At 43.5% G+C, this 13,493-nt stretch overlaps 1 protein-coding gene across 2 annotated transcripts in view; it reads right to left on the bottom strand.

The window, feature by feature from the left end:
• The window catches only part of RAPGEF4 (Rap guanine nucleotide exchange factor (GEF) 4), a 227,305-nt gene that overhangs the window by 8,010 nt on the left and 205,802 nt on the right, over positions 1-13,493 (bottom strand). For both annotated transcript variants that reach the window (XM_005857587.2, XM_005857588.2), the window contains 3 exons: positions 11,463-11,513; positions 10,592-10,679; positions 10,119-10,183 (listed from right to left, as the gene is read on the bottom strand). In XM_005857587.2, the coding sequence (XP_005857649.1) occupies positions 10,119-10,183; positions 10,592-10,679; positions 11,463-11,513 (204 nt within the window). The remainder of the gene's footprint in view (positions 1-10,118; positions 10,184-10,591; positions 10,680-11,462; positions 11,514-13,493) is intronic.

The raw sequence follows: 13,493 nt of genomic DNA, 5'->3' as shown, positions 1-13,493 counted from the left end.
ATAATACCCTCTAGGTCAGTGATGGCGAACCTTTTGAGCTCGGCGTGTCAGCATTTTGAAAAACCCTAACTTAACTCTGGTGCCGTGTCACATATAGAAATTTTTTGATATTTGCAACCATAGTAAAACAAAGACTTATATTTTTGATATTTATTTTATATATTTAAATGCCATTTAACAAAGAAAAATCAACCAAAAAAATGAGTTCGCGTGTCACCTCTGACACGCGTGTCATAGGTTCACCATCACTGAACTAGGAGGTCATGCTTCGATTCCCAATTAGGGCATATGCCCCAGTTGCAGGCTCAATTCCCAGTGTGGGGTGAGCAGGAGGCAGCCCATCATTGATTCTCTCTCATCATTGATGTTTCTAGCTCTCTCTCCCTCTCCCTTGCTCTCTGAAACGAATAAAAATATATTTAAAAAAAAGACTTAGTAGGAAATCTTTTGTACTTTACTAAACTTAGTTAAAAACAAGGGAAGAAAGGAGCGGGGGTTGGGGGGGAGGAAGGAATGCAGGGACAGAAACATGAGGGAAAACATCAGTGAGACCTAAGCGCCATTTCTGAGCCCGGATATACATGTGTTGCTCATGGTATTTTCATAGCGGCTGGGACCCCCAGTCTCTGTGTGCTGTCTCAGAACATCTTTGCTGCTCAGACTCCAAAGGGGGGCCTGCAGAGATGGCGGGTGTGTTCTCACACTAGCAGAAAATGGATAAGGTTCCAGCCCAGAAATGAAACTTTCTAATCCCTGAGCGGCTGTATAATGCCATTCCTTGCTGTTTTGTCTCATGTACCCTTGGCTTGCCAAAGTATAGAAAGTGACTTTGAGGAAGCTTATGTAGTGTTTAAAAAAAATGCAACTTATTTGGCAGAACAAGAACTCCTAGAAGAGTCAAAGTTTTATTTTATTTTATTTTATTTTTGTTAATCCTCACCTGAGGTTATTTTTTTCAGTGATTTTTAGAGAGAGTGGAATGGAGAGGGAGAGACAGAGAGAAACATCTATGAGAGAGACACATCAATTGGCTGCCTCTTGCACGCACCCCGATCAGGGCTGGGGAACCTGCAACCAAGGTACATGCCCTTGACTGGAATCGAACCCTGGACTCTTCAGTCCACGGGCTGATGTTCTACCCACTGAGCAAAATTGGTTAGGGCAGAGTCAAAGCTTTAGAAATACATATGTGAACAATCATTATACTTCACTGAACACTCCAGCTTCAAGGACTGGCAAGCATTCAGTGACATGTATCTGCATTGAATAAAGAGGCGATCGGAAAAGTTCAGACATCACTTTTCTAAAGAAGCCTAAAAACCAGCACGTCTGTTGATCAGCATGAGAAATACATGACAGATACCTCCAAGAAACTGTAGCATACAATGTATAATTAGCCTCTGATATATGGAGCCCTGAAATAAACAGTAACTAGGATAATTTTCCTGCTAATTTACTTTAAGTTGTTTTTTCGCTTCTCTAAAGACTTTGCATCTGAAGGGCACCAGTATATCCCATGTAGAATTATTGTAATTCTTCAGATATTGAATGGAGTGTAATTACTGAAAACCCCGGGAGATGCTGCCAGTGTGCCCCTCTGAGGAAAAATAAAACAATTAGCTGGGGTCAGAAACCTCTTCCTATACCATTCGGTAGGGAGTAATTGTTCTGCTTTTTCGTTTTGAAAGCTAAAACATTTCATTCTGACTTTAGTTTGAGACGACTCTTTATAGCCATACTCTGAAGCTTCGTAATTTTTAGCTTATTATGTAGTTTAAAATGTGAGAACAATTGTTTAAATCAGTAATTTCCAGCTCTGGAGTTCATTCTACCTTTCTCAATCTTTGATTAATTTTAACAATGGTTTTAATTTTGACACATCCTTTATAATTGCACTCAAAGGTAACTTCAGTTTCATTGGGAAATCTAAATCTGGTTTTGCAACGAGGTTTATAACTTGCCCACTACTAGGGGCTTCCCACTGTTTAAATACAACCAGCAACGAGGAACTCATTGCCCTCTGAGGAAAGTCCCTTACACTTTCCTATTAGAAATTTCTTTATTGAGTCAAAGTTTTTCTCCCTTTGCTTTCCACCCATTGATCCTAGTTCTGAGCTCCGAAGCCACAACAAACAACAGGTTTAGCTCCTTTTGAACGGGATACTTGTTCAAGTACTTGAAGGCAGCTATCACCGCCGTCTCCCCACCCCCACATCTTTTCTGGTCAGACTAAATAGGCTCAATTTCTCCCACGACTTTTCATAAGAAAGTTCCCGGTCTCTCCTGGACAGTGTCAGTGGGTCTCCTCAGACTGAGCAGATCACAGAGTGCAGAAGAGTTATTTCTTTCCTTGATCTAGACCGGGGTGGGGAACGTCCCACCCACGGGCCATAGAAGGCCCGCGATATCATCTGGTCTGGCCCTGCCAAGGCATTCGGGGTGAGTTAATTAAATGTTTGACCAAACATAGCAGGCTGATTTTTAAGTTGATAATTTTTGTGTGACCCTCAAATGATATTATAAATACCCAAAGGCCGCTTGCCAGAAAAAAAGGTTCCTCACGCCTTCTCTAGACGAAGCTACACATCGAAGTCCACAATTTTTAAGAAGTCTCATTGCTGACATTGTTGAACTAACGGTGAATTAAATCTCTCCTCCTATGGCATTGAGCTGCTGTTTGGACCCAGCTTCTCTGGAGATGTGCAGTTTGCATCCTGGGCCAAAGTAAAGGATCTTGCATTGATCTCCACTGAAAGCCATCTAGTTAGTCTTTCTATCCTTCTGCAGACTGAAGCCCCCGAGCAATTCACTGGTGCTCTCAGTTCAGCTTGGCAGAAACTGAGGTTGAGGAGACCGAGGCTTCATTATCCAACTGACACAGCAGGGATGGAGCCAAAAATTAGACCCTGGCTTACCGGTCCTGCCGGGGCAGGCTGGCCTGCCTGGAGCAGCCAGGCAACTTTCCTGTAGGGCCAGTGGGAAAGTACCTGCCTACTCCAAGGCAGGCCTTCTCGTCTGGCTTTCCTATCTCAGCAAAGCCAGGTTTCTGACGCACTCCCAGTAGCGCCTGGCTTATTAGAACAGCGATTTGTAATTCAGGGCTGAATGCGAGGAGAAGAGGGCAGGCTCTGTAGGAAGCGCTCTGAGTCAGTGCAGGGGGACCGCGTGAACCGTCTCTCCACACCTGAACCGATTCTGATATACCCCCTCCCGGTCAGAATCACCACCTTAGGGTCTGCTCATCACACTGCCCTGAAGGATTCTCCCCAAGAAAACAGTCCACAGTCTTTTCAAGTTCAGACCGGCAGGCCCTCCAAGCAATGCCACCTGCACGGTGACTCTCCCTACCTCCCACTCACAGACAGCCGCCAGCACAGCCTCCCTCCGTCCCTCAGGGAGCTGCCCCAGACGTCAGACCTCTCTAAATGCCTGCCCTCCACACTTTGTCTTTCCTTCTGCCCCTTGAGTTCTTTGCCATCCTTGTTCTTAACTCCTGCCCTCTTTTCTTATTTCTGCCCCTACTGATGTGCCCCGGTCTATATGCCCTTCAAAAATAGAATCTCAGTCAATGATTTTACATTTACACTATCTGATTATTTTACTCGGACCCTCATATATTGGGGACAACAATTTTTTCCCCCACCAAGATCTAAAAATATATAGTCTCTCAGCTACAAAGATTGTGCCCATGATAGCCACTCAATAGAATTTAGTGCACTATAAGGACCAGAGATAAAAGATAGTAAGGTCTGGTGCTGAACCAGCCTTCACGACACGCATCGTTGAGGAAGAGCCCTGCGCCCTGTCCCCTAGCTCTGGGTCTTTAATGTCCAAGAGGTGTGTGACATACAGATACACATGTGTAACTTGCATGAGGTCATATTGTACATATGATGGCCATGGATCATGGCCGTGCAGGCACATGCAGAGGGCTGTGCATGTCTGCACTCAGGGAAGGACACTGAAGGACAGACATCCTAGCACCACAGGGAAGAGGGCAGACAGAATAACATCCATTTAGGAACAGATGGCTAAGGGAATCCTCTTGCCTAAAGTATCAGTAATGCAAAAATGCTTGGTGCATTCTGCTCAAATTTCCTAATGAAATAGAAGAGAATTTAGGATTAAATCTTTGTTACATAAATCCTTTAAAAATGTTTTAGTGTATGGTCCTATATCACTAAGTCCAACACTGGAATATGATTGGGTTATTCTTTTACTCAACAAATACTTTTTGCATACTTATGATGTGAAAACACCTTTTTGGGTGCTGAGGAATATTAGTGAACAAAGCAGATAAGATACCTGGTCTAGGTCATTCACATTCTAGTGGGGAGACAAATAATGAAGAGGTAAGTAAAGATAATCTCAGATTGTGAAACAAGCTATGAAGACAAGGTGTGGAGGATAGAAGAATACCTAAAGGGTGGTCAGGGAAGACCCCTCAGAGGAGGGGACACATGAGCTGAGACCGGAATGATGAGAAGGAGCCAAACAGGTGAAGACCAAGGGAAGGCAATTTCAGACAATGGTTAACAGCTAGTGCAAAGGCCCTGGGGTAAGAAAGTAAAGAAAGAAGGCTGGTTGTGCCAACTTGGACTGAGCATGGTCAAGATGAAGTGTGAGATAAGGCTGGATGGATGCTCAGAAGAACAATCTGGATTTGATTACATTATGTTGTTGTATTTAATATGGTTTTATTTTCTTCTGATACAGCTGCATAAAGTTACATTTCTTTGCATTTTGACATCTTTCATTATTATTGTGAACTAGTTTTTATACTTTTTGGTGATTTTTAACATTTCATGTGTTTATGTTTTATCATTTCAACTGCATATGATCTCCTAGAGATTGAGGACTACTTTTGGGATTTCTTATGCTTCCTAGCAAAATCCTTTGCCTGGACATTGTACACATATTGATTGCTGTGAAACATGCCCCTTGGAAAATCTGCACTTAGCCGTCTGCAAATTCTATAGGAAGAAGTAAACTTTCAAAGTCCTCATATAGATTTCTAGTGTGCGGGGAAGGTCTGGGAATTAGGTGGATTTGAACATCTATATTTATACTTGGAGATTCTTTCAGATATTAGCCCAGTGCTCTCTCCATGAACCTGTAATAGCATTATTGGTGGTAGAAAACATATTGCTGCTAATTACATAATGGCATGAAGGAGAACAGAGTTTGCCACCCAAAAATATGATTCTTTAGGATATTAATTATTTTAAGCTGGTTATTTTAAAAAAATATGCTTTCACTGATCTTTAGAGAGAGAGGAAGTAAGAGGGATATATAGAGAGAAACATCAATGATGAGAATCATCCATAGGCTGCCTCCTGCACCCCCTACTGGGGATAAAGCCCGAAACCCAGGCATGTGCCCTGACTGGGAATCAAACCAGTGACCTTGTGGTTCATGGGTCAATGCTCAATCACTGACAGGCTTATGCTGGTTATTTTTAAGGACCAGAAGGCTTGGGAAGAACCTCTGACCTTCTCTCTAACTGCTTGAAAGAATTTAAGATGGAAAGCCTGTTCCAGGAAGAAGCTATCACCAGAGTTAACAATAGTTGACCCTTGAACACATGGGGGTTAGTGATGTTGACCCCTCTGCAGTTGAAAATCTGGGTATAACTTTTAACTCCCCCAAAACTAAACTATAGTCATCCGGCAGTATCTACAGGGTTTGGTTCCAGGACCCTCACTGATACCAAAATCCCAGGATGCTCAAGTCCCTTATATAAAATGATGTAGGACAATGTATACTGTTGACCCTCTATATCCACAGATTCCCAACTGGGGATCAAAAATACTTTCTTAACCCATGGTTTGCTGAATCCGTTGATGGAAACCTGGGGATATGAAGGGCAGACTGTATGTTTATTGACAAAACATCCACATATAAGTGGATCAGTGCAGATCAAACCCATGTTGTTCAAGCATCAACTGTACAGTTGAATCTGAACGAGGTGTGATATACAGGGAGGAACCTCACAAGGTCCATTTGATCAAAGTCCTCTCTGTCCCACTGTCTCTAGATGTCCCAGCAAACATGTGTTTACTAGACATTAACTCTTGTCACCTCCCTGTGAATTGCTTATTTCCCTTTGAAATCCCAGATCCTTACCTCCCTTCTCCTTAGTCCAGGATGATATATACCTCATTTTGCTTTACTGTCTTTGGAATTCTTCATGCTTATATGAATTCCCCATATGTATATATTAAATTCGATTTTCTCTTGTTAATCTGCCTTATGTCATTTTAATTATTCCACCAGCCATAAGCATCAAGACGGGAAGGGGTAATTTTCCCTTCTCCCACAATACAAAAATAAAAGGATCCAAAACATTTCTCTTCCTTCATGAATTAGCTTCTGTTAATGTTTCCAGAAGTACAGAAGTTTGCCCTATGCCTCTCATTCCAAATAAAATGACTACCTTAAAATAACATTCATAAATAAATACACCTAAATATGGGTACGTCTGAAATAGAACCAACCTCCTAATACAGTAGCAACTGTGGCTATCAGCATGCTTTATGCAGCCTGGGATAGTGGCAGCCGGCCAGCACATTACCCTCTAATCCATTGCTCGTCTACCTCCTAAATGCTATAAATATTCATGCATGCCACAGAAAGCTACAAAGGGCTTTATTCAAACATTTTTTTTGAATACTCCTTTATGTTCCCCCCCAATGAAAGAATGTCTGCCTTTTTTTATTTTTATTTTTGCATAAGGATCAGAGTGTGAATTCTCTTTTGTTCATACTCATAAATCCTGAAAACCAATATGCAACAAATTCTCTAATCCTCACTTCATACCTCAAGGGTGAAGAGGTTCAAAATAAAAATACTTAGGGTTGGCACTGCAGTTTGCTGTGCCTGCCATGCTGCCACCACGAGAAGGCATCTGTGTTCCTGGCTCCCTTGGTGACTTCGACCCCTGGCAGGGGCCCCTTTTGGGGATTTAGCCGACCAGCCCCACAAAGGCTGCCAGCTCTGCGCAGGACCTTGGCCTTGCTGGTGACTGACTGGGAAGCAGTATGCTCACCAACCTGAACAGGGAGCTGTATCCTTCCCTAAGACACACAGGAATAACAGCGCCACTAGTGGAAGTTGTACGTAGCGGTGACTGTGGCATGGGGGTTGTGGGGGTGGCGGGGCTATGGAGAGAAGGAGTTGGACAGTTTTAATTATTCCCTTCTCCCACAATACAAAAATAAAATACAACAAGTGCCAGGCTGGTCAAAGCCACGTTTAAAAACCATAATCAAACCTTTTCAAATTCTATCATTTTCCAGTAACAACTAACCCATGGAAGGGCAACTGTAAAAGTAAACAGTCATGATTTATCAAATGAAATAAACGTTATAGTTGCAGGAGAACACACAGTACTCTTTCTGTATCCTTCCTTCCCATCTCTCTCATAGTAATAAAACCCCCTAATTTTTAGTGGGGCACATGGATACCCCAAATAAGGGCTACATATCCTACCTTCCCTTTCATGGGACTAAATTTCTGACCAGTAAAGTGTGAGCCGAGTGGCGAGTACAACTCCAGGTCTTAGCCTTGCGGGGGAGAAGCATGTTTCTGCCTTTTCCATTTCCTCTTCCCTCACTGGAATGGGGTCCTGGCGGTCGCCCCCTTGGACCATGTGGAAGGTGAAATGAAGAGAGAATTCTGGAACTGTGGCTGCCTCCTGGCGTAGAGCTACCATACTGGCGTGGACTTTAATGTGAGATAGAAATACACATACCTGGCTTAAGCCATTGTTAATTTAGGTTTCTGTTATTGCAGCTGAACTGCTATTGTAGCCATTCAGTAGCTTTTAAGCAAAAGTGGACTCTTCCTGCATGACCGGCATGGCTCAGTGGTTGAGCATCAGTTTCCGGTCAGGGCACATGCCCAGGTTGTGGGCTCGATCCCCAGTGGGGGGCGTGCAGAAGGCAGCCGATCAATGATTTTCTCTCATCATTGATGGTTCTCTTTTCCTCTCCCTTCCTCTGAAATCAATAAAAAAATATATATTTTAAAAAAGTGGACTCTTCCTGGAGCGGAGGGTAAAGGACCTCTCTTCTCACTGCTAGGCATCTAAGAATCCACTGCTACGAGCACGAAGTGCAGAAATGGGGGAGGGGATCTCCCTTAATGTCCACTGAATGCAATCTTGACCTTGCCTTTGCGGGTTATGGGTACATCTAAAAACCCAGATGAAACAACTTCATCCTCCTTGTGGATATTTTTGCTGTTCTTGTTTGCTCTGTTTAGTTAACTTTAATGATCAAAAGTTCAATCAACTCTTTTAGGAAACCCCGACTTCTATGCCTATGTATGTATGTGTGTGTGTGTGTGTGTGTGTGTGTGTGTATAAAAAATATATTTTATTGATTTTTTTACAGAGAGGAAGGGAGAGGGATAGAGAGTTAGAGACATCGATGAGAGAGAAACATTGATCAGCTGCCTCCCGCACACCCCCTACTGGGAATGTGCCTGCAACCAAGGTACATGCCCTTAACCGGAATTGAACCTGGGACCCTTGAGTCCGCAGGCTGATGCTCTATTCACTGAGCCAAACCGGTTAGGGCGCACATGTATATTTTATAGTCAAATGGATGGCTTAGCCACTGCTCTGTCTGCATTTCTGCATAAGTCACCCGGAAGGTTCTTTAACTATTTGCTAAATCTCTCATTTCTGGAAAACAGGTTTTCTTTGGGGAAATATGTTTAATTCTCCATACAATAAGTAAGCAAAGAATTTTTTTGTTTGTTTTTTACTTTGACCAAAGAATTACTAAACTGACACAGTAAGAGAGATGTCCATACCCTGCCCTTGGAGCGAGGGGTGAGGGGACGACTGCTGAGAAAATATTTGCCCTCTGGGATAGAGTGTCTTTGAAGAGTGTGAACTCATGTGCTATTTCTTAAGAAGCTTAAGACACGGGAACCTAGTGCCCAGCAATTGCTGTGCTTCTTTTTCAGACTGGGCATTGCAATAAGCTCATTCCCAAAGTCGAATGGTGTGAGCCTCATAGGATGACTGCAGGGTATTTCAAATTCTCCTGGAGCCTTCAGGTGAGCTGGGTTTCAAGAAACAAATAGAAGAACCGTTTTCTGGTAAGACTTCTATCGCACTCTATTGCTTGCAGGAATACTTATATACTTTGGTCCCACCCACACTCTCCAGGGATAGATGGAGTAGGCACGATCTCCATTTTCTACTGGGGAGACTGACAGGCAGAGAAGGGGTACCTGCAAAGTGATGAGGCTGAGAATGGAACCTCATGTGTCCCAAACTCCAAGCCCTTAGCTTCTGCAAGAACCACATTCATCACTGCAAACCATGACCCCGGGCAGATGTTCACCCACAGATGCAACACTAACACCTCGTCTATCCAGGCTGCAGCCAAAGGATTCAGAAGACAATGGAGCATTCCATTAATATGCACTATGCAGCTAAATAAAAGTTTTGGCATGACCTGCTTTATGATAAGAAAATAAACTGCAAAGTAACTAATGCCAGCAAACACAGTCTACTTGCGGGTGGGGGGAGGGAGTAAGATTGAAAAAGACTGATTATGTGCCAGTTCCACATGTGTTCTTTATAAAAATTTTGGGTTTGGATATGAAGATTTTCAAGCTCCCTCTCTGAACTTCAGTGAACTTTATTGGAATAAACAATACACATTCAGATGAATAGTCCCTAATAAAGATCGGCTATAGAGTTGCCTTTTACCTACATGCACTAAAGTCAGGTTCGGCAGGTAAACATTTCAAAGGCATCCTGGGGCAGGCAAGTGCCACAAACCTTACAGCAAAACAACGCTGCGGGAGTCATTCTGGAGCGTTCTGCATTTTAGCAGCAGGCAGCCCAGGACCAAGCACCGGCGTAAAAGCTGCCGCTGCTGTGAGCCACGGCACAAACACTATTCAACCTCACAAAAGAGACTGACAGAGTAAACTAGCAGCCAATTTGAACCAAGGATTTCGAAACTCCTTTATGTGTAACTCCCTTTTGAACATGGCAGCATATATGAAAATTATTTCCTTTATTAGTGCAAATGCAAATTTCATTTGGAAAAAAAACAACAACACCGCGGTTACGGTGATAATACTGCACGTACCATTTTTTCAAAGTTGACTAGATTGTCAATGAATGTCTTGTTCCCCTCATGAGTAAATGTCATATCTGCAAAGAAATAAAAGTCACATTCTGATCCCTAACAGAAATATGTCACACTAAGAAACCACAATAGCACCATTAGATTATGCTGGAGGATTTGCATAACACTGCAGTCGAAAAAAGCTGACAACAGTTCCTTTTATGTTAGGTGGTTAACTTTCTAAAGCACTTTACCTGCAGTTAGTAAAATTTCCCCACTAACCCTCTGTTTTACTATCAAGGCTTCCAAATTGTGGATTCCTGCTCCTCCAATCATCTTCCCAACCCTTTCAGAAAAATCAAGACAGAGAGGAGATGCAGAAGGTGGAAGGATGCCATCATTCTTCCCCAAAAGATCAATCTGATGAGGCTCTTGTTCATTTCCTCTCCCATCTACTCATCGCTGGCGTGGCCTGTGCATTTTCTTAGAATTACCTTTGATGAGCAAAGGCATGAAGGGGATGAGAGGAGGCTCCAGTTTAGCGACTGTCAGCCGGTAGGCCCTGTGGTTTCTTGAAGGATCCTTCAGGGAAACAGAGAGGCTGATGAACAATTAATGACACATGCACCACTCCCCTGACCTCCCACACACCCCGCCTTGTCATCCCACAATCAGGGAGCTTGGGATCAAGGGAAGCTACAAAAGAAAGGTAAGACTTAGCTAAACAAATTGATTTGTGTTTTAAAACAACTTTACGTGACAGGAAAGTAATTTGCTTTTTATTTCCTTTCATGTTTGAAAGGGAGATCTGCCCATAGGGATCAAGGGGAGGGACTCCTTTGATCGCAAATATAAAACGTGTAACACAAACCCCAACCAGGAACATCCCTTCTCCCAGAGCGCTGCTCCTTCCCTGAGTTCGGATCGCCCTCCTCTCTGCCCTGCATAGCCAGTCCCGACTTGCCCTTTCCGAAACCATCCCATCACTCCTGCCAAGTCCCACTTGCTCCTTTTCCGCCTGTTAACACCTCCCAGCCAGTGAGAAGAAATAATTTTGGCAAGCCAAGAAAAATGCAACTTCTAACCCATAGCCAACCTGTGCTCGATGGAGGGGATCCTATTATACTGCTTTTCTTAGTTACACAAATTGACCTTATGTGGGACATAAGTCCTCTTTAAGTTAGTTCCTGAGGGTGCCATTCATTAGTCAGACATGCTTGTTTTAGCAGCACTAAAACGGGATCATAAACTTCTTAAAGTCATACAAGGACAGATAAAATTTCTGAAATGGGAACTTCAATTCAGCTAATCAGACATTGGATTAATGCAGACAGGGAACAGAATAAAGGAGCCACTGTCACTTACCATTAAACTTTCAAACTCCGCATAGAACTTCTTGAACTTGCTTGGCAGTTTCTGTTAATGAAATGAAAATGCCACACTCACACGTCAGATTCGATATCTAGGTGTGCATCACGTGCTACCGTTTCTGGGGGAAATGTATTTCTTTTGGCTCTTAATCAAACAGCTCTAGGACAGGCCAGACCGTAATCTGCCCCGTCACTTGAGGATAATCTTCTGGAATACAGAGAACTCATCTTTTAAAAGTCTTAACCTAGTTCAGTGGTCGGCAAACTGCGGCTCGGCAAACTGTGGCTCGCGAGCCACATGAGGCTCTTTGGCCCCTTGAGTGTGGCTCTTCCACAAAATACCGACTTCTGTGCACAGGCCACGAAGTTTCAATCGCACTGTACGTGCTTGCGTGCCTGTACGTGGTATTTTGTGGAAGAGCCACATTCAAGGGGCCAAAGAGCCACATGTGGCTCGCGAGCCACGGTTTGCCGACCATGGAGTTGAACCAAAAATAACTGTGGATGCTTTGGTCTTCATACTTTTATAATGTTTTCTGAAATGCACTATTCATTGAGAGAACTGCATTCTCAGATTACAGATGTTTTGGAATTGAACTCTCTGATTCCCACAATTAGGAATTTAGACCAGAGAATATTAGGATTAAAAATTTGAGAAACTCCCCTTTTTAAGCCTTATCCCTTATGATGTGAGCTACACGAGAACAGGGGTTTTCACCAGTTTTGTTTACTGCTGTATCCTTAGTACCAAAAAGTGTCAGGAACACAGGGGGTGCTCAATAAATATTTATTTGGCTAGATTAGACCTGTGTTTTATAGACATTAAGTCCCACAGTTTAAATGAAATGTCCAACGTCACACAGCTGGTTATGGTCACAGCCTCTGGAATCCCATCACCTGCTTCCTTCCTTTCCTATGGCCTCTCTTGTATGCGCCACGCTTTCCTACCCAAGCATTTCCCCCACAGGATTTCTCAGCCCTGCTGTCACACACAAACCGACAGTTCCACCAATTTAATAATTTCTGATGCTTATCCGTGGGCACATGATTCAACACCACTGACTGCCTGTGTATCTACCGCAGTAGGCCGATACTGAAACGTCTTCAGTCTATGGGTCTGGCTCTGCTTAGGTTCCCAGCTTTTAGGAAAGCTGAACTTTTCCCTTCTGACTGGGTCACACCAAGAGAGAGCAGCGTGACCCGCTTGCCATCCTGCGGCTCTGGGAGCACTGACCGTCCTGGGCCTCAGAGAGTTCCAGCTCAGCTCTGCTCTGCACAGTGACGTCATCAACCTATTCACAGAAAAACTTTCTTCTTTCCTCCTCATATCTGAGTCAGTTTAAATAGTCCCACTTAGTCATTGTAAAATATTATTTTGTTTTTAGGAAGCCAAATTCACTTTCCTGGCACCTATTTCCAATTTGGGCTTCAGGGACACTTGATATCCTTGCCTAGAGGGGATGTTCAAAGGGATGAAAGCTGGGTGGGCATCAAGAGACACAGGGTCTCATCCCACACGAAGTATCCAGATCCTCATACTAGGAGATAACGTTCCACGAACACGGACCATTTTAAAAATTAGGAGTGAATTCGTTTTGCTTAGACCTCTCACACTAGTTCTCTTTCTCTACTTAGCTGGCTTTTGTGTCAAAGGCAGGAAGGCGTATGGTAATGAAACAATGTTGTGGGTCTTAATACTACTATCTACCTACACTCCAGAGCAGGGGTGCTCAACGGGGCAATTGTGCACACACCAGGGAATACTGGATAATGTCTGCAGACATTTTTTGTTGTCATGGGTGTGGGGTGAGGTGGCCAGTGCTGCTGGCAATCAGTAGGCAGAGGCCAGGGATGGTGGTAAGTGTCCTACCATGCACAGGACGGCCCACACACAGAATGATCCCACCCCAAATGTCAATACTGCTGGGGCCAAGGACCTGTTCCAGGTTATCACTGCCATGCGCTTTATCTCACATCGGCCTTTGCCATGTGGTTTAACTTGATTTTCTGTTCTGCTCATGGACAG

The sequence above is a fragment of the Myotis brandtii genome, unplaced genomic scaffold, assembly GCF_000412655.1.
Source record: "Myotis brandtii unplaced genomic scaffold, ASM41265v1 scaffold112, whole genome shotgun sequence".
NCBI classification, from domain to species: Eukaryota; Metazoa; Chordata; class Mammalia; order Chiroptera; family Vespertilionidae; genus Myotis; species Myotis brandtii.
Note: the sequence above shows the minus strand (reverse complement) of the source record. Positions and strands in the feature narration are given on the sequence as shown.